This window comes from Humulus lupulus, chromosome 5, assembly GCF_963169125.1.
Source record: "Humulus lupulus chromosome 5, drHumLupu1.1, whole genome shotgun sequence".
Lineage (NCBI taxonomy): Eukaryota > Viridiplantae > Streptophyta > Magnoliopsida > Rosales > Cannabaceae > Humulus > Humulus lupulus.
Window position 1 is genome coordinate 204,026,339 of NC_084797.1, and position 20,688 is coordinate 204,047,026.

General features: G+C 32.7%; 1 protein-coding gene and 1 long non-coding RNA gene across 2 annotated transcripts; one reads left to right on the forward strand and one right to left on the reverse strand.

Moving 5' to 3' along the window:
* Positions 1-8,571: 8,571 nt before the first annotated feature.
* Positions 8,572-13,542, reverse strand: LOC133833925 (uncharacterized). The gene is made up of 3 exons (XR_009893215.1): positions 13,277-13,542; positions 9,055-9,174; positions 8,572-8,979 (listed from the first exon to the last, which is right to left on the reverse strand). It is a non-coding gene; the product is annotated as an uncharacterized LOC133833925 (long non-coding RNA).
* Positions 13,543-16,075: 2,533 nt separating this feature from the next.
* Positions 16,076-18,286, forward strand: LOC133779876 (uncharacterized). The gene has a single exon (XM_062219775.1). The coding sequence runs from the start codon at positions 16,076-16,078 to the stop codon at positions 18,284-18,286; it is 2,211 nt and encodes a 736-aa protein (XP_062075759.1).
* The last annotated feature ends 2,402 nt before the right edge of the window (positions 18,287-20,688 follow it).

The following is a 20,688-nucleotide window of genomic DNA, read 5'->3' on the forward strand; positions in this document are numbered from 1 at the left end:
TTCTATGTACACACAAACCCCTAAAACTAATTATGCACCATATATCATATCGACATGATACAAATATAATACATATCTACTAGATGTCAAGTATTAAAAAAGGATGCAATAAATGTAACGCCCCAGTTAGCCAAGACTGTTACAACGTGTGTTTGAAACAGTGCTTACCTCGTTAAGTGAGTCATTTGGACTTAAATGTGTAATTAAAACTAAACAAGGGTTATGTATTATAAAATTTGGTTAACAAAGTAATGATTCACCATTAAAAGTGTTTAGTTTATATACGGGATCCCAAAAAGTGTTTATAGACTGATAAAAGACAAATAAAATACAAACTAGCCATCCTAAGCGGCAAAACAGGGTTCAACCCTAATTCCTCCCAAGAAATCCCAGCCGTGGTGGTCAAGCAAACTGCATATGTACACACCACCCCTGAAGCTCTCCAATTCATGTCTGGTCCAGCTTATTCCTTGCCCTTACCTACACCACAAAGCACTCGCGAGCCAAGGCCCAACAAAAAAACTTAACCAAATAGGGCAGATATTAAGATAAGCATTCCTATCAAATATATGCTTTATAAATCATAACCATATATGCGTGGATAATTTGACAAGTATGATGACTCATGATAAATAGATGCAAATCACAACTATGCAATGGTCACACCACTATGACCTGGCCCTGCCACAACAGCTTGGCTCCGCCACTATGGCCTACATTACGCATGTAGTACCGATAACGACCTGAAGGCCGATAAAGCCCCGCCATGATATTTCTCACTGAAATTTGAGGGTCTCTTAACCCAACAAGTATAGAACACAATACACCTTTCCTTAGCATCGACACCTACAACACCCTATGAACCTCGACCCAGCTTGGGTAAGGCTAATTTGTAAGCCCTTGACCTAATTCTTGTCAAGAACTCAAAGGCCTAACAAACCTAGAGCCCAATTTCTCTTTCTTCCCAAATTATCTTGTCTCTTTAATGGACAATACTCGAAGAAGTACAAGGTCTCCAATCCTGGAACTCCACATTCCCATATTTGAATTTGCGCTGGTTTTATGTATTTTCAATAAAGCGGATATTTCTGTTCTAATGATTTTCAGTAACGTCATTGGTCATTTGAACGGTTTCCTGCCTCCCATCTCATTCCTACAAATGGGTGATTTCCACTCCCTACCTAACCATATCTCATACGGAGTCACTCCAGTTGTTGATTGGTAATCATTGCTGTAACAATTTAATTAAGGGACTGTATATACTCTGGTGTCCCTAAAACTCACATGCCCAAAGCATAACGTCTAAAATATGATTTATCCCTTCGCATTGCCTATCTGTTAGAGGATAACAAGTATTATTAAATCTCCATCCTATACCCATCGCCCCTTGCGAGCTTTTCCAAAACTTGGAAATAATACTATCGACTTCGGTGCCCCACGGAGATGTATGATCTCCCTCACATATACTAATTCATATTATAATTAGTTCACACGTAAGCAATCATCTTTCCAGCCTACACACGGGCACATCCTAGTCCATGCCTTGTCCCGCCACCAAACACTATAAATCACTCATTATCATAAAACCAAGACAGTATCCACTATACCATCCTCATATATCGGTCCACCACAAGATAATATTGATACCATGGCATGATAATCAACCTCTGTTTCAACTTTTGGAAACCTGATTTGCATCCATCAGTTCAAAAAAACCTCAGGCCCTCACTTTACTTAAATGTAGGGTATCATAGTCCTCGAATATGCTTCAAGTAAATGCCAATGTGTTTCGCTAGTCCCGCAGTATTTTTAACCTCTAAATTGTTCCTTTGGCCAATACTTTACTACTTCGATCTTAACTAATTGAGACATGATCATCTCATTTCTCATATTGTGACTCCAACCATGACTCAAAGAAATCTGAACTCATCCCTCCCAGAACCTTGCCTATAATCCATGCTTCCTACGTCTCTGTAATACCATCGAAGATGTCGCTTGTGTTCCGCCTTTGACTGGAAGTAGGCCAAAGCATTCTCGATAATCCCAAAATAAGAACTGCCCAAATCATCCTTGAACTCTCTATTTGTTGGATCCACGAAGGCCACTAGAGCATTGGTCAGTTCAAAGGCCTTTACTAGAAATCCACGACTTCCATACTTGGTGCGAGAGGTAATTCTTGAAATGTCTCTTTCCTTGATCCTCGGCTAGTAATAACCAGATCATGGGTAAAGTCTTAGGAGCACTACCTTATCTTACACCTGGTGAAACAAATTGTCAATCCTTGGCAATGGATATTTACTCCTAATAATTACCTTATTCAGCTTTCCACACCCGATACTGTCCTCAATGACTTGTCCTTCCCCTTAACAGATAATGTTGACGTGTCTCATAGTGAGAAGCTCGGTCAAATAAATCTCAATCCAAGTAACTCCTTCAACTGAACCTTTATTTATTTCCACTCAGCTCGTGCCCTTTTTATACGGTGCCTTAAGCACCGATTCTAGCCCTAATGTTAATTTAGTAACAAACTAAACCTCCTGATGTAATGGAAATCCCGGTAGACCCTCTGATCCAACATATGCAATTCCTTATGATATCTACCACACTAGCTAGGAATTCCACGCATCCTCCTTAGGAAAGGTTTCTAACCTTCAATATCCAAGTCATTGGATTATGAGGCCCATTCACAGTACTTACAATCACAAGAAGGTTTCCTCCTTCAAACTTAAAAGATTATGATCTTTCCTCACAGTCTATGATCATTCCCACTTGGCCAACTAATCCATACCCAATAACACGTCAAACTCTTTCACTGCTGATTTTATCAGGTCCATAGACCACTCTCTATTATTCGCCTCTATTGGTAATGGTCTAATTCCACCTTTAGAGGCTAGCAATTCTCGATAAGTGACAACGCCCCATTATCCACAACATAGGTAACCAAAAACCAACTCAGTTCATATATAACCTTACCAAAATAAACCATTACATGCCTAAAACAAAAATAAACTCATACCATACAATAGTAATAAATACTAGGGTCTGTCCTGTCACCATGAAGGAACTAACCTCAGCCTCCACCTGTAACAAAGCAACCCCTAAAATTGTAACAAAATTATTGTCCTCCCTCGGTTCCTTCTTTCCCAATTGTGGGCACTCTCTCTTAAAATGACCCACCATGCCGCATAGGAAACATGTCTTAGCTTGACATTCTTTCACGTAGTGTCTCAGGCATTGAGTGCACTTTGCGTAGGTCTTCCACTTCTCATGCTCGCCCCGTCGACTACTTTGAGCGCCTCAGAACCCTCTTTCTGGCCCAGGGGTGCTAAATACGTCATATTCTTTTTTTTTTTTCTCACTAGGGCCTCTGCCCTTACCCAATCATGTACACAATGGTACCACTCTTCGAGCGTCGCACCCTATGGTGCTTTCCCTCCATATTTCATCCTCTGTGCCCTCAACAGTAAGGGCCAACTCTAATACCTTAGCATAGGTAAAAACCTCAAATACTCGGGCGATTTTGACGCCCTGGGCTACACTGAAATTAAGACCTTGGACAAATCGCTCCTTTTGAGCCACATCAGTTGACACCAAGTCCAAAGAAAACATGGCCAACCTATTAAATTTAATGGCATACTCTGTTACTGTCATGTTTTCCTGAATTAGATTCATAAATTTGTTCATCTTCGCTGCTTTAATTGCATCATTATAATATCTCTCGTTGAACAACTGCCTCAATTCCTTATACCCCATCGTAACGACATTGCTTGTCTGGGATACGACTTCCCAGAAAGTTAGAGCGTCATACTATAACATATATGTGGTACATACAACTCTATCATTTTCCACCACCATCATAAGGTTGAGGATGGAGCTAATCGTGCCCATTAAATACTCAGCTCCGAGTGGATCTAGGCCTCGATCGAAGGCTGGAGGATAATGTCTCTGGAACCTCTCAACCAAGGGTTCCCACCTATTCCCAACCCCAGGTTGAACCACAACCTGCGAAACAAACAAAGCAATGTTCTCTGGCCAAACCTGCTGCTTCAACCACCTAATCTCTTCCTCTTGCCTCTGTAGCCTCGCTTGCATATTTGAACATATTTGCTGCAAATTCCAAGGGGCAGGCGAAGGGTTCTGGCCCTGACTATCATCTACGGCCTTGGTATCCATACTACCTTCTCCAATTGATTGCCTTGGATGCATAACTTCCATGTATATCTACAATCAATGACTCAGCCGATCAGGCATGATAATCGCATCTAGAAGCCGTCCCATGAGCAAAACTAAACAACACAGCAACCACATACAGTAGTAATACAAGAACATAAGTTTATAACATTCATGCATCAATTAATAGGCCTTGCTCCCATGAGGTATATATATATCATGCTTTCTATTCTAGCATGTAGATAAGGCACATATGTTCAATTAAGCAATTAAGCACATAACCACATTATAGGATATTGAACCAGGAGTCGAGCTTATCTTTAGCGGCGAGTGTACAAGCCCACCCAGTCTTCAGGACCCCATAAATCTAGACCACTTCGATACCAAGTTGTAACGCCCTGGTTAGCCAAGACCGGTACACCGTGCATTTGAAATGATGCTTAGCCTGCTAAGAGAGTCAATTGGACTTAAATGTGTAATTAAAACTAAACAATGTTTAGGTATTAAAAAATTTCATCAATAAAATAATCATTCTCCATTAAAAGTGTTTATTTTATACACAGGATCCCAAAAAGTGTTTAAAGATTGATAAAAGAAAAATAAAATACAAACTAGCTGTCTTAAGCGGCAAAACAGGGTTCAACCCTAATTCCTCCCAAGCAATCCCGGTCGTGGCGGTCGAGCAGGCTGCATATGAACAATTCACCCCTCGAGCTCTCCAACTCATGGTTGGTCCAACTTAATATTTGCCTTTACCTGCACCACAAAGCACCCGTGAGCCATGGCCTCACAAGAAAACTTAACCAAATAAGATAGATATTCAGATAAGCATTCCTATCAAACACATGTTTTATAAATCAAAACCATATATACGTGGTTAATTCAACAAGTATGACGACTCATGTCGAATAGATGCACATCACAACCATGAAATGGTCCCTCCACTACGGCCTGGCTCCGCCACTATGACCTACATCACGCATGTAGTGCAGATAACGACCTCAAGGCCAATAACGGTCTCCCGACCGAACAATAAGTAAAAAAAAGTATATCATCATAGATTCAAACACACCATAAATTCAATTATAAATGAATTCATGACACGGTCATTCCCGTGCACTATAATCAAGGGCTCAAGCCTGACACTCGGTGCATGTTCCAGTTTTCTTACCTCAAGTCCTGAGCGATAAGGTGAAGCTACAACGAGCACGATCCTTTCCTACCGAGCGATGCGGTACCCTTAGTCACAACATGTTGACCGATATCCATAAAGAACTAAACCAATTAAGAGCTTCAAGATTGAGTCCTAACCTTCGCGACCTCGAATTCTACTAAATTGGGTTATAGAATCCTTTCTGAGCTCTTAGGTATGAGTCCCTGCAACTAAAAACCTCATTTGGCCACTTTCCCCAATTAGAGCCGTGACTCGCCCCTAAAGAGCCACAACGTGCCTGTAGTTAGAGAGCTTCGAACCCCTGGTAGGCAGCGCTGCGACACCAAGGCAGTTAAGAGGAACCCCCCCCCCCCCAAGAACAGCGCCGCGGTGCAAGCCCGTTAACCAGAAATTCTGCGATTCTTGAAATCGCAAACCGACCCAAAATCCAACCAAACTCAGTCTCAACCCAATATCGATCATCCGAACAACTCCAGCAACATTGGAACACAAATATAACCATCAAAACCCCTTTAAAACACAATGAAACCAAAACACCGTGGATTTCATCAAAACACCAAAAAAAAAAACTAAAAACTTTGAAATATGAGATTACTTCCAAGAACTCGAGCTCCCCAACTAGATTCCCATAGCTTGTGTAGCGTCTTAGAATTTTACTTAGCTAGTAGTAGTAGTAGAAGTTTGTAGTATGTTAGTTTACGTGGATATTTGTTCAAGCCGGGATTTAGTTGGAAACTCATAGCAACAGTTATGGATTTTATAAGTTTAACCTATAGTTTAGAAATAATAATTATAACATAAGGTTTGATTAATATAGTTGGTTATGGAGATATTAATTATTTTATCCTCAGGTTTAGATAGAATTATTAAGAGCATGACACTTGTTTATTTAAGGATTTAAGGATTTTAGATAAATAATTTAATAAAAGAAAGATCTAGAAGCTCTAGAACCTTCCAGCAATTGTTAGGATTATGTTTTACTCAGTCAAAGTTGTTTAAAAAAATTCAAAATATGTTGAAAGAATGCCAAAACGTGTTTGATATATCAACGTATTCCGATATATCGCAGCTATAGGGGCCAATATGTCACCTACGGGAGATACGAAAAAAACGTCGACTTCACACGAATGAAAGCACGAAAGCTCAGGGCATAGGTAAGGGCGATATATCACCTAGGGGAGGCGATATATCGGCTCCTGGAGCATTTTTTGAAATTTTGTGGATTTAAATTAGAAACAGCCATCAACCACCTGGACTTGCTCTTGAACGTTTTTAATCGAGTTCTGGGCATCTGATGAAACGAAAATTCAAATCTTTTCAATTTATACTAATTTATTTATTCATTTTAAAAGAGGTTAGTTTCACTCCTTGAACTCTATAAATAGGACCTAGTACACAGCCATTTCACTCATCATTCAAGCATTCATTAGAGCATCCAAGCCGCAAAGATTACTCTAGAGAGAAAACACTTGGGTTTTGGGTTAAAAGCTTTTCCAATCTAAGCTTTTCTACACACTTGGGAAGTAAGATAGAGTGTTATTTCAGTATTGAGGTGTAGATCAAAGTCATAGTCCATTCAATGTATTCGTATCCTCAGGTTTAATCCATCATAATTCTTTTATTTCCTTCCATTTTCTTTCATATCCTAACTTATTGTTATGGATTTTTGGTTAGGTGTTTAAGCTTCTTGAAACTTCAAGTTTTCGGTAAGTTTCTACTTTGATGGTTTACTAAAAAACTGGTAGCAAATTATGCTTTTTTGGTAGCTAATACCCTTTTTGCTACCAAAATTTCCTGGTAGCTGGTTCGTAGCTAAAACCCCGTCGCTAAAGGTTTCTTGCTACCAAAAAATGTTGTAACTAATTATTCTTATTTGCTACTAAAAAATTAGTAGCAAAAAATATTTAATCTAGTAGCTAAAACACTATTTTATGGGACTACTAGAGTTTTTTTGCTACTATAGTTTGGTAGCTAATTGCATTTAAATTGGTAGCAAAAGAATTTGTGTCAATTAAAATTAATTTTATTTTCAATCCAGCAAAATCATTTTACTACCACAATTTGGTAGCAAACAATCAAAAAATTAGTAGCAAATTAATTGTTTTGTACTTAAAAATTCGATACTTTTGCTACTAAAATTTGGTAGCAAAATGAATAATAAATTAAATGAGTTATTTGTAAAATATATAAGTTTATTTCATATTTTATTAGTTTTTTAATTTAATTATTTTATCAATTCTATTTTTTAGTATTATATTTACAAAAAAAACAAACATTAATAAAATTTCAAAATTAATTTTTATAAAATAGATAAACCAAATGCAAACTAAATAAAATATTTAGTACAAAATCAATATAAAACATAATACAAAAACTAACCACATACAGAAATCTACACATGACATCAAAAATTGTACTGTTAGTTCATATTTACATATAAAAAGAAGTTGGCAACAATATCTCAACACGTCCATTTCATGCTCCCTCTTGAAGGCTCTTTTCATTTTATTGTTTTTTGTAGTTCCAAGAACAATCATTCCTGAAAATACATCACAAGCATTCAGAATTCTAAACAAATTCAATAACCATAGCAGAAAAATAAAATTTTGTGGACAAATGCAGAGAATTGCAACATCCAATTGATATAAAGCATAAAGAACAATAAAGGACAAACACTCAAGGCTTGGGGACAGTGAATTTCATTATCTCACAACAAGCTGCATGACAATGTGAAGTCATTATTGTGCATACAATGAATAGATCATATAAACAAAACTTGAGTCAAAGGTCAATCAGTCGTTAGCCATTTCAACTCAATCCAACAATACCAATATATTTAGAACACTACCACAACGAGCCAAGTAATATTCAACTTTTCATAAATTCTCAACTAGTAGTCTACAAGATCAAAGTTACTGGAAAGGGCCTAAAACTGACAGTAAGTATATTTAGAAGGGAAAAATAACATTCTACTAATAAGAGAAGAAACATGTAATTAGAGCTAAGAAGAGGAAGTGGAAAGAACTTAGTTTCCACTACTTATTTACAATTTTACAAGCTCATGCCAAATTGGTTTCTAGTTTAAGTTTCTTATCACATGTTGACAATTGTCAGTTTCGTTATTGATCATAGAATTATATAAGTTTTCAAAGAAGCATAGCATGAAACTCATAATTATGTACTGCAACACTAAAATGACCAATGACTATCTATCTATATATATAAAGTTATGCAACAAATCCTAACATATCATATTAGATATCTAAACATAGAGCCATACATATATGATATCTTACCTTAGTGCAAGTTATCATTTTATCCAAATATGGTTCTAAATTTAAAAAACGTCATTCAAATCAAGGATATATATATAAAAACATATGACATTATGAATGTTTATGGCTGCTATAAGCATTTCCAAACAGTAACTAAAAAAATGAGCAAAACTCATATATAGAATGCAACATGTGTGGATAGCAGAGCAACATAGAGAAGGATATCAATCAATACACATGCATTTACATAACTGAATTGCAATAAACTTATGGTTGTAAGATCTCTGACCCTAATTGTCCAAGGCTCCCCTCACACATTTCTTTAGCCACTAAATCCCTTCTTTCTCCAGTCACTAAATCCTTGAAACAAAGAAATAAGCATTCAATATTTCATTGAAAAAAATAGCAGGAAATCAAAGGATAATGTGAAGATACCTCTATACAAAGTGTCCAGGTTCTTGTTCTTTTACAATTGTAGTAGCCGAATAAAATTTTTTAGATGTTTGAATAGATCTTGGAGCAATTCGTGAGATGATAAGAATCGTAAGATTCAATCTGCATATCAGTAAATGATGAGATGGTGAAAAGCTTGTAAAGTGGGATAGAAGTTATATCTAACGTGTAGAGTGGTTTGACAACTCATCAAAACTATAATTCTTATATGTATCGATAAGTCTTTAAAAAAATATAATATAATACCTAAAATATATGTCATGTGTTAAAGATAATTATATGCATAAATTTAGGAAATAACAATAAATTTATTAGAAAATATAAACGTATTAGCACACATATAGGAAATAACCAAAATTAATTATAGAATTATAAAAAAAATTAATTTTAATTTGAATTTTTTAAATCATATCTAAGAAACTATAACCACAAATCTTGGAAATAACAAGATTTAACTAAAAAATGACAAACAAATATTTTGAAATTCAGATATGAATTTGTTAAAAGATACGTTCTAAAACATATTTAAAAAATGGATATATATATATACTAAATAACTCCTATTAATTTTCTTCACTCATTCACTCTTTTCCAGCAAAAGAAAAGGTTATTCCCTTTCTTAACTCATTCACTCTTTCCAGCCAAAAAAAGGTCATTCACTCTTAATTCTTTTTTTTTTGTATTTACGTTTCTTAAGTTTACATGTATGCAAAATAATGAGATTTTATCATGTATTTTACTCTGGTATGATTATAATGGTTTATTAAAATAATCATTTATTGGGTTCTATTGCAATATAGAAGGAGCTGGTTCAATGCTTAAACTGTGATATAGATAGAAGGAGGTACTATTGGAAAACAGGTTTGAATTCTCTACCATATTTCACTATTAAAAATTGCATCTAAATTATAAGCATCCATCATTAACATATATATTAATTCAAATTGAATATCATTTAAATATATATATATATATATATCAATCCAATATTACATTATCTCCTCTTTTTTTTTTACGTTTTAATATGGAATATTCAAGCTGTTGATCTCATTTTTTTTCTATGCATTTAGATATTCTTTATTGAAGATTTATTGGGAAACAATTAAGAAAGGTATGTGAATAAAAACTTATATTTATGAATATAATTGTTTGGTGATATGCATAGCAATATACTTTGTGAAGAGAGTGGTCATAAATCTATATTGGACATGCCCTGTGATTTATTGCCCCAAAAAGATACTATATATAAAACACAAAAATCTCTAATCAAATTTATAAAAATGTTATTTTTATTGCTTAGTTTCTTTAGGTGGAGTAACCTATAACATAAATAGAAAAAAAAAACTTAAAAAGACCACATATCTGAAATCAAACCACATGATTAAACAAAACTCCTAGATTTTTATTTGTTCATGCTTAAATTCTTAAGAACACACAACACATACGAAAGGGGAAAACAGAGTACGAACCTGTGATAAACATAGTTTGTTTTTAGAGTTTGTCTGTAGAGTCCAAGAACTTTACTTAGCTAATTATTTAGTAGTATTATAGTATGTATAGTATTATCTTTGTAACTGTGGATTTTTGGTTCAGACCGGGAATTATTTGGACACTCATAGTAGTACTTATAGACTTTCTAAGTTTAACCTATAGTTTAAGAATATCTGAAATAGAAAAAAAAAAACTTAAAAAGACCACATATCTGAAATCAAACCACATGATTAAACAAAACTCCTAGATTTTTATTTGTTCATGCTTAAATTCTTAAGAACACACAACACATACGAAAGGGGAAAACAGAGTACGAACCTGTGATAAACATAGTTTTTTTTTAGAGTTTGTCTGTAGAGTCCAAGAACTTTACTTAGCTAATTATTTAGTAGTATTATAGTATGTATAGTATTATCTTTGTAGCTGTGGATTTTTGGTTCAGACCAGGAATTATTTGGACACTCATAGTAGTACTTATAGACTTTCTAAGTTTAACCTATAGTTTAAGAATATTAATTTTAACCTAAGGTTTGATTATATAGCTGATATTAAAGATAATTTTTATTATACTATAAGGTTTAGATATCAACCAATAGGATTTTAAGCACATGTTATGAATGAGTGATTAAGGATTAAGTATTTTGAGGATTAAATTAAATAAGGGTAAAATTTGAATGCTTTAAGGTCAGTCAGCAGCTTTGAATACGTTGAGGGCTTAGTCAAGGTTGTTTACTCCATTCAAACTTAGCTAAAAATGTGTAATTTCATGGTTAAATATTCAGCGTGTGCCGATATATCGCAGCACGTAGACACGGAAAACACGAGACGATGCACGGTCGCCTCGAGCATACTGGCCCAGGCGATATATCGCCTACAGGGGGCGATATATCGCCTCCTTCAGCATAATTCAAATGTTTTTGAATTCTTTTTCCTTTCAGCCATTCAACTTCTTCATAAGTTCAGCATCTTTTGAACGAGTCTTCAGCCTCTGCTGAACGATTATTCAAATTATTTTCACCTAAAAAGCTATTATTTTCATTCAAGTAAAATTAAGATTCCTTCATTCCCAAACTCTATAAATAGGACCTAGTACCCAGCCATTATTCACCTTTTACTCTAAGTTCAGAGGCTGCAAGTGCTAAGTGAGTGTGAGAGTGTAAACACCTGGGTTGGGGAATCATAAGCTTGATCATCATAAGCTTATCAAACACTTTGGGAAGTAAGGTTCTATAGTATTTCGGTACGAGGTTTAGAGTCTTCAAGGTATTTCCACACTCTAGTTCATTGGTTTTATGTTATTTTCTTTCTCATAGTCTTCTACTCAGTCTTCTAACCTCATTCTTATTTTGGTTAGGAAATCTAAGAGCTTGCTCATAAGTTTTTGGTAAGTATGTTTCTCAAAGGTTTAGTCATTCCATTCTTTTCATTACTTTTTCTTCAATTTACTCACCCTGTTAATACATGGTTTTAGGAGTGTTCCAAAAGTCCCAACGCTGTCCTCTTATCCCGGTAACTTTGGTAAGGAAAATAGGATAGAATCTATATGTTTTATGCTTGTGTTATCTTATGTGATATGTTATGAAATATGTTATAAATATGTTATGAAATGTGTATGTTTGTAGGCTTGGGCATATGACCCATATGACTAGCAAGACTCCAAATAGATTATGGGCATATGACCTACTTAGCTAGTAGGACCCCACTAATCTCATGGGCATATGACTTGTTTAGTCTATGGGACCCCAAGTAATAATGGCCATTATAGTATGTGTATGTAATAAGTGTTATGTTATGTCTTTATGTTTCTTACGAAATTTATGTATATGAAGTATGTGTTAGATTTTCCTTGCTGGGCATTAGGCTCATTCCTTTTTGTTTTATGTGCAGGAAAATAGCTTTAGTGGCGGTAAGGTTCGTGGATGCTTGGAGATTGTGTATCGATGGTGAATGGAATTCAAGGAGTCGAGAGTTCGATTTCGAGGATGTAGTCTTTTATTTATGGGTTTATGTGTAATTTTTCCGCACTTTCTATGTAACTCTTTTATTTTAAATTATGTTTTGTTTTTAAAGACAATGGGATCTCATATCCTACTTATTTTATGAGAGTAACTTTTATTTCTACAAGTTTCTAATAAATTTATGGTATTTTCACAAATGTAAGTTTTATTAAGTATTTGTATGTATAGTTTCGTTAATGGTCCAAAAATCTAGAGTAGTGGGTCATTACATTGTCCACTAGATAGTCCAATTACAAGCCCCACTCATCCCTTAAAATTCAGAAACCAAGAAAGATTTTTAGAGCTATATAATAATAATAATAAAATTTCACTAGAAAATAAATCTATATCTTGGTTAGTTTTGTACTGAAATTGATGATAATGCAAATTTTCCTTACCATGCACATAAATACATATTCCATCTATTCATTACTCTATATTCGTTAAACTTCATACAATTGAAAAAGCATAATAAACAATAGTTGATGTGGAAACTATTACAAATTTTCTCAGTTCATTGTCTCATCTTATTCATTCCTAGATCTCTAATGGAAACTATTTCAATTCTCATTGCTTAATCGAAACATGCAAAATCCCTTGTCTAAAATAAAACTCGATAAATGACTCAAACAAACACAGACAAACACAAGATTCTCCTTAAACATCAATACAATCAATTACAAATCAATAATGAAAGATAATAAAAAAATCCTTACTTTTTTCTCATACACTTTGTTGGTCTTCAAATGCTCAGTCCCTCTGTAGCTTTGCCCTTTCGTGCCTCTCATGAGCATAAGTCTTCGGTTTTGGGCTGGTGGGAGGGAGAGTGCAATTTTACTTTACCAATCTCACTGATCGATTTTGGGCTGGTCTCTTTGCTATACCAATCTCACTGACCAGGGAACTCATCATTACTCATTACTTCCCCAAAAAATTACTTTTCCCTTTCGTTTGATTTTAACAAAAAATAAATAAATAAGAGAGATGCCCATGTATAAAACCCAGTTGTACTCTTCATTTACTAATTGAAGACAGCTGCATTACTCAAAAAATAATTGAAAGACAGCTGTATTCGTTTATGGATTTTTATAATGTTATTTTAATGCTTTCATACTCGTTTTCTGTATATATAATAATAATAATAATAATTTCTCTAATAATATAAGGGAAACTTAAAACTTTATACTTAATACGGCAAAAAAATTCAAAAAATATGAAGTTTTATTTTTCAATAAAATATAATTACTAACATTAATAAAAAAAATAGTAAGTAAAACAACTTACAAATGTATAATGATATGAAATTAAATATATTAATTAAATAACTTTTTTATGACATTAGTTATATTTAAAAAAAATCATTAATGATAATGAGCATTATCTTTTATTTTTGTCACAATCAGGATTTACTATAACAAAATTAACTTAAATTTAAAGATATGAATAAAATTAATAAAAATTAACTTAACTAGCAAAGTTTGTTAGCTTGAAAAAAAATCCATATGCATATAATACTATGAATTTAATGTCACAAAAAATCTATTATTTTTAACATTTTTTCAAATTTAAATTCTTACTTATTATTAAAATTTTATATTACAGTTCATGCATTATTAGCTTATTATCAAACAAGAATCAAGTATAAAAATAAATATTTTCTTATATATAAAGTAATAAAAACTTTGTAAAATAAAAAAAAAAGTCATTAATTAAAAAGGAAATAAGTTGTAACAACAAATAAATATAACAACGTCAATGACAAATCAAATTATTTATAAGTAGTTACAAAAATATCACCAAGCAATAACATAATTGTTAATCAATCCTATAGAATTTTGAAAAATATTACTAACCTATATTTACAAAATTGTTGGTAACTGAAAAAGATTATATTGTAACTAAAAGTTACAGGAACTATCATGTTTATAGTATAAAATTTAAAATTATAAATTTAAGATATTCATTACTTATAAAACACTTTATTAAATATGAAAGTTATAGAATGGTGAAATTCAATATTTATACTTTTTAAACAACTTTTACTAATTTGCAAACAAGTTTTACATGTTTGTAATAATGTTGTTTTACTAAAAAAAATCATTTCTATAACAAATATTTACAAAACTAATTTCACAACTAAAATTTTATTGTTGTAATTAATATTTACAAAAATAATTTATAAATTTATCTAACATGATTGTAACAAAGGTTTACAAAACAATATTTTCTAAAATACTTTTACAATCTTGTAAACAATATATACACATATTAATTATTATATAATTACTATAGTTACATATTATTATATTATAAATCATAATTATTAGATCGATAACCACTATTACAATATTGTAACGCATCCGATAATCATCATAACAATATTGATAGAAATACCTCGTTTGAATTCGTAAAATTTCAAAGTTAATTATGTGGTAGTACGTTTTTTCGATTGTGGAATGAGCTTCTTTATTATTAATTTTTCTGAAAAAGTATTTTATATTGTGTACAAACTTTATCAACTTTACTATTGTGAGACATTCTATTAATTTTTCCTTTCTTTTTGATCATTTTTTTTTAATTAAAGTTAGAATTTAAGAAATTTTCTAGTTTTTGTAAAAAAATTGGCAGCGAAATTACCCAATATTTTTTTATTAGTTTAAGTATTCAAGATTTTTTTCGTTGAAACTACTCACGCATCCAAAAACTGAGATAGTAGTCACTCATTCTGGGATTGAGATAGATTTAATACTTGTTGACTGATTTTTTTGTCAATTACAAATAAACCAATAAAGCATAAAAAAAATCAAACACATGATATGTACAGGATTTAGGTTATTAATTAGTCCTAGCGCACGAGTTAATTGTATTGAGAAATAAGAACTTGCAAAACTTAAGTTCTTTAGAGATTTATTAGGTCGCATTTTTGCATGCACTAAGTGATACTCTAACCCTATTTATAGGCAGTTGAGAGGATTAAGCTCATTAGTGTCTGATTACAATAAATTTCCCTTAATGGGTTTAAGCTTATTATTTTGGTTTTAGTATCATTGAACCTTATAATTCTATATATTTAATTATTTTAAATTTGAATTTATAGTAGGATTTTCTAAAGTTTTTTGGTTTTTTTATTTTTATTTTACTTTTGTAATTAAATTTGTTTCATGAATAATAAATTTAGTATTTATTCCTTAAAAAAGAAAATTTTAAAATTTTTGTTAAATGATTTTTAATTTTTTTTATTAGATTTAAACAAAATTAATATTTGAATGAATTTTTTAAATAAAACATAAAAAAATAATGACATGTACCAATTAAAGACTTACACATATGTATCTATTTGGCACTTAAATTAAACACATTTATAAAAAAAAATATGCATGTAATCGAGTAGGATAAGAAATACTTGTACTAATATCCTACCCTATACGTGCATCGAATACATGTTTTTTCTACCATAACTCTATCATACCCTATAACTACAATTCAAGGGCTAATTAAGTATTTTATTTTTCTCAATGCAGTATAATCCATTGTCTACTTGTTCGAAAGATAATAGAGAAATGATGGATAAAAGTTGGATTTTCCAAAAGCATAGATTATCAATGGAGTATTTTGATGGACTTAAGAGTTTTATTAAGTTATCAACTTTGCATTTAAATGGTGAAAATAAGATTCGATGTCCATGTGTTTCATGTATGAACTTATATTATCATGACTTAGAGACAATTGAGCGTCATATATTCGTAAAAGGATTTTATACCAAATATGTTATGTGGGAGTTTCACGGGGAAGATATCACAGAAGTAAACGAAGACCAAGAAGAAGTAGAATCAAATAGTGAAGAAGACATACCATATGACAGTGATGATGATGAAGACAATGACGATATGATACTAGCATTAGAAGATTTAGCTAGTCAATATCATAGGAAGAGTGATTTTGTGAACCTTGGAGATTCAAATGAGCACAATGATGAAAGGAATACATTGCCTGAGTTATTTGCAGAAGCAGAAAATGAGTTATACTTTGGATGTACAACCTTCTCAATCTTAACATTTATTGTTAATCTAATGCACATTAAAGTGATGTGTGGTTGGATTAACAAATCATTTGATTTGTTGCTTGAATTACTTTTGAAAGCATTTCCCAAAGACAGTAAAATTTCACGATCTTATTATGACGCTAAGAAAATGTTGCGTGATCTTGGTTTAGGGTACGAAACTATTCATGTATGTGAGTATGATTGTGCTTTATTTTGGAAAGAGAATAAAAATGTTGAAAGATGTCCTATATGTGGTCATGAACGGTACAAATTCCAAGGAACTAAAGGCAAGAAGATCCCACACAAAAAGATGCAATATTTTCCTATAACTCCACAACTACAGAGACTTTTTATGTCACGCCATACATCATCTGATATGAGGTGGCATAAGGAAGAACGTGTTGATACAGAAGGTGTACTTAGACACCCGACAGATGCAGAGGTTTGGAAGGATTTTGATAGACAATATCCAGATTTTGCAAAAGAATCTAGAAGTGTAAGGCTTGGATTTGCAACTGATGGGTTCAATCCATTCGGTGATTTATCAAACTCGTACAATATGTGGCCAGTGTTACTAATGCCATATAACATGCTGCCACGGAGATGCATGAAACGAGAATTCTTAATGATGGCATTATTGATTCCGGGAAGTCGTGCTCCGGGAAAAGACATAGATGTCTATTTACAACCTCTGATCGATGAGCTGAAAGAACTATGGGAAAATGGTGTACGTACTTTTGATATTATTGATAAAGAATATTTTACAATGCATGCAGCAATATTGTGGACGATCCATGATTTTCCAGCATATGGTACTGTATCTGGGTATAACACTCAAGGTTATAAAGCTTGTCCTGTTTGTGAAGATGACACATCTTCATTTCGAATAAGAGGAAAAACATGTTTCATGGGTCATCGTCGATATTTGTGTCCGAACCACCAATGGCGCAATGATATGGAGTATGATGGTACAATCGAACGGCGTTCACCTCCAAGAATTTTAACAGGAGATGAAATCTTAGATAAATTAAAAGGTGTATGGAAATGTTGGGCAGGTAAAAATGATAAGATCATTAAGGACGATAAGCAACAAATGAAGGATGCATGTTATGAAAATAACACGAACTGGAGGCGAAAAAGTATTTTTTGGGAGTTAGAATATTGGCCTAAATTAAAACTAAGACATAATTTGGATGTGATGCATATTGAGAAAAATATATGTGATAGTGTAGTTGGTACAATATATAGTACTGATGGGAAGTCTAAAGATACTGAAAAGGCAAGACTTGATTTACAAGATTTAAATATTCGTAAGCAGCTACACATGAAAAAGAAGGGGAACAAATGGTTCAAACCAGTAGCATGCTATACATTATCAGCGAAGGAACGACAAGAATTTTGTAAGTTCATAAAGTCTGTAAAATTTCCTGATGGATATGCTGCAAATATTTCTCGGAATGTTAACATGAAAGATGGAAAATTATTTGGGTTGAAAAGTCATGATTGTCATATTTTATTACAGAGGTTGTTACCTATTGGTTTAAGGCCATATTTGAAAAAGAAAGTAATGGATGCTATTACTGAGCTGTCGTTATTCTTCAAAAAGCTATGTGCGAGGACATTATATGTGAAAGACTTAAACAAATTGGAAAAGGGCGTTGTACTCACGTTGTGTAAATTATAAAGTATCTTTCCTCCCGCCTTCTTTGATGTGATGATTCATCTTATGGTTCACTTGCCATTAGAAGCTAAGTTAGGTGGTCCAGTACAAATGCGATGGATGTATTCAATCGAAAGGTAACAAAATCTATAACTTAAGTTTAAAAAATTAAATAATCATTGAATACAATTCTTTATTACTATATATTGAAAACATAATTAATTTCAGGGAATTAGGTCATTTGAAAAAATATGTGAAAAACAAAGCTCGACCTGAAGGTTCTATTGCTGAAGGATACATTATTACTGAGGCACTAAACTTTTGTTCAATGTATCTTCGTGGAATGGAAACACGCTTTAATCGTTCTGAGCGCAATCCTAATTACCTTGGAATTAGAAAACAATCGACACTGTCAATATTCAACATGCCTACAAGAACATTTGGAAGACAATCATCTATCACACTAACTCAAGATCAACGAACCCAAGTTCAATGGTACATTTTGAATAATTGTCCTGATTTGGAACCATATTTAACGTAAGTTTATAATTTTATTTTTCAAATTCTAACAACATTTAGGTTTTAGCATAAAAATAATATTTCATAGTACTTATTGTGAACACAGAGAACATAGATTATTCTTACAATCTCAAGGAATTCTAGATATCAATCTAGTGCAAAAAAATGAATTTTCAACACGGTTTGAAAATAAAGTAAGTTTAAATATCAATGTTTGATATTCTAAATTTTTTATTTGTCTTGATCTTACATCTATAATTTTATCTGCCATCATAGATAAAAAAAATGAATGAAACAATATCTGGTAAAGCACAGGAAGATTTGTATGCAACTGCAATGCAACCAAGTTTTTTGGTTTGTACATATGCTGGTTGTATGGTTAATGGAGTTCTATACCATACAAAAAGTCGAGATGAAAGACTTTTAACTCAAAACTACGATGTTCACGTTGAAGCAGAATATGATGGAAATATATGTGATTTTTATGGTGTCATCAATGAAATTTGGGAAGTACATTACCTCTATTTGAACAAAGTTATATTGTTCAAATGCTCTTGGTACAATACCAATGGAAGTGATAGAATGTACTCTGAATATAACTTTACTAGTATCAACATCAACTCAGAATGGTTTGAAGATGAACCATTTGTTCTTGCCAATCAAGTAAGTTTGGTTTTTTATTTGGATGACATTAAAAAAGTAAAGATAATAAAGATTGGAAAGTGGTACAAAAAGTAAATCATCGTCACCTCTGGGATATACCATCGAAGCCAATGGATGGTGAAGTTGATGATGAAGATCTAACTATCAACAGTTCTGAAGCATATCAAGAAGAATCTTCGAATGACATTGGCGTGAATTTTGATTCAACGACAAATGATACTAATCTTATTCGGGATGATATTGAAGATATAGAATGTGATAATCATCAATTGTTCAATGAACTTCAAATAAATCATAATGATCAAGTTCAAAGTGATATAAATAGTGACGATACCGATGAAGAAGCTTTACTCGATGATTATAAAGATATAACTTTGAGTGATGAAATTGATTAAGTATAAAGTGTGTTATTATTTTTATTTTTTGTAAAGTTTTGAATATGCAAATTTATTATATGCTAATAAAAAATTTATATTTTTTAGATTTTTAATCATGACAAATGAGAAGTCTCTCGATCTACCAATAACTACTAGAAGGGTGTTTGGCCGTAAGAGGACGCATATTAACTCTTCATCATCTACACCGTCTCCTCCTCGTTTTCCATGTTCTTCCAATGATGATTCAATAACACCATTAAATGATGAAACACACAAGTCCTTAGAAGGTATAAATGGTTTATGTACAACTTATGATAATATGATAATATATACATTAAAAGTTTATGAAAATAGTTATGATTATAAGTAATATAACAATTATTTGACAGAATCAAGGAAGAGAACTCGTGGCCCTACTCGTGGGGATGGTGTCAGATGCTTATTAAAGGATGATGCAAGTAAGTTAAAGATTTCCTATAAAAAAGGTGAACTTCGAGTTCATGGGACACATGCCACTGCATTTGCGAACATTGTTGGTGTAAATATACGCCATCATGCTCCACTTCAGTATAGTGGCTGGGCTAAAGTTCCTCCAGAAGATAAGAAAGTCGTATATGCTCGTATCATGGTATGTTTATGTTACCATACTTATTTTATAATATTTTTTGCATGAAAATTTATTTTTTGAAATTCTTTTTGCAGGATGTATTCGAGATGAATTTTAAAAAAGATCCATATCTTGAAACTATTTGCAATCACTATTGTTCAGAGCGTTATAAAGATTATCGTAATAATTGTCAACCCAGTTATCATCCAAACGTGAAGAGATTGAAGATGAACGTTTGAAGAAATTAGAGAAAATCGTTG

What these genes read in the sequence shown, in the direction of transcription:
- LOC133779876 (XM_062219775.1), top strand. Translation starts at nt 16,076, where the DNA reads ATGCAGTATAATCCATTGTCTACTTGTTCGAAAGATAATAGAGAAATG.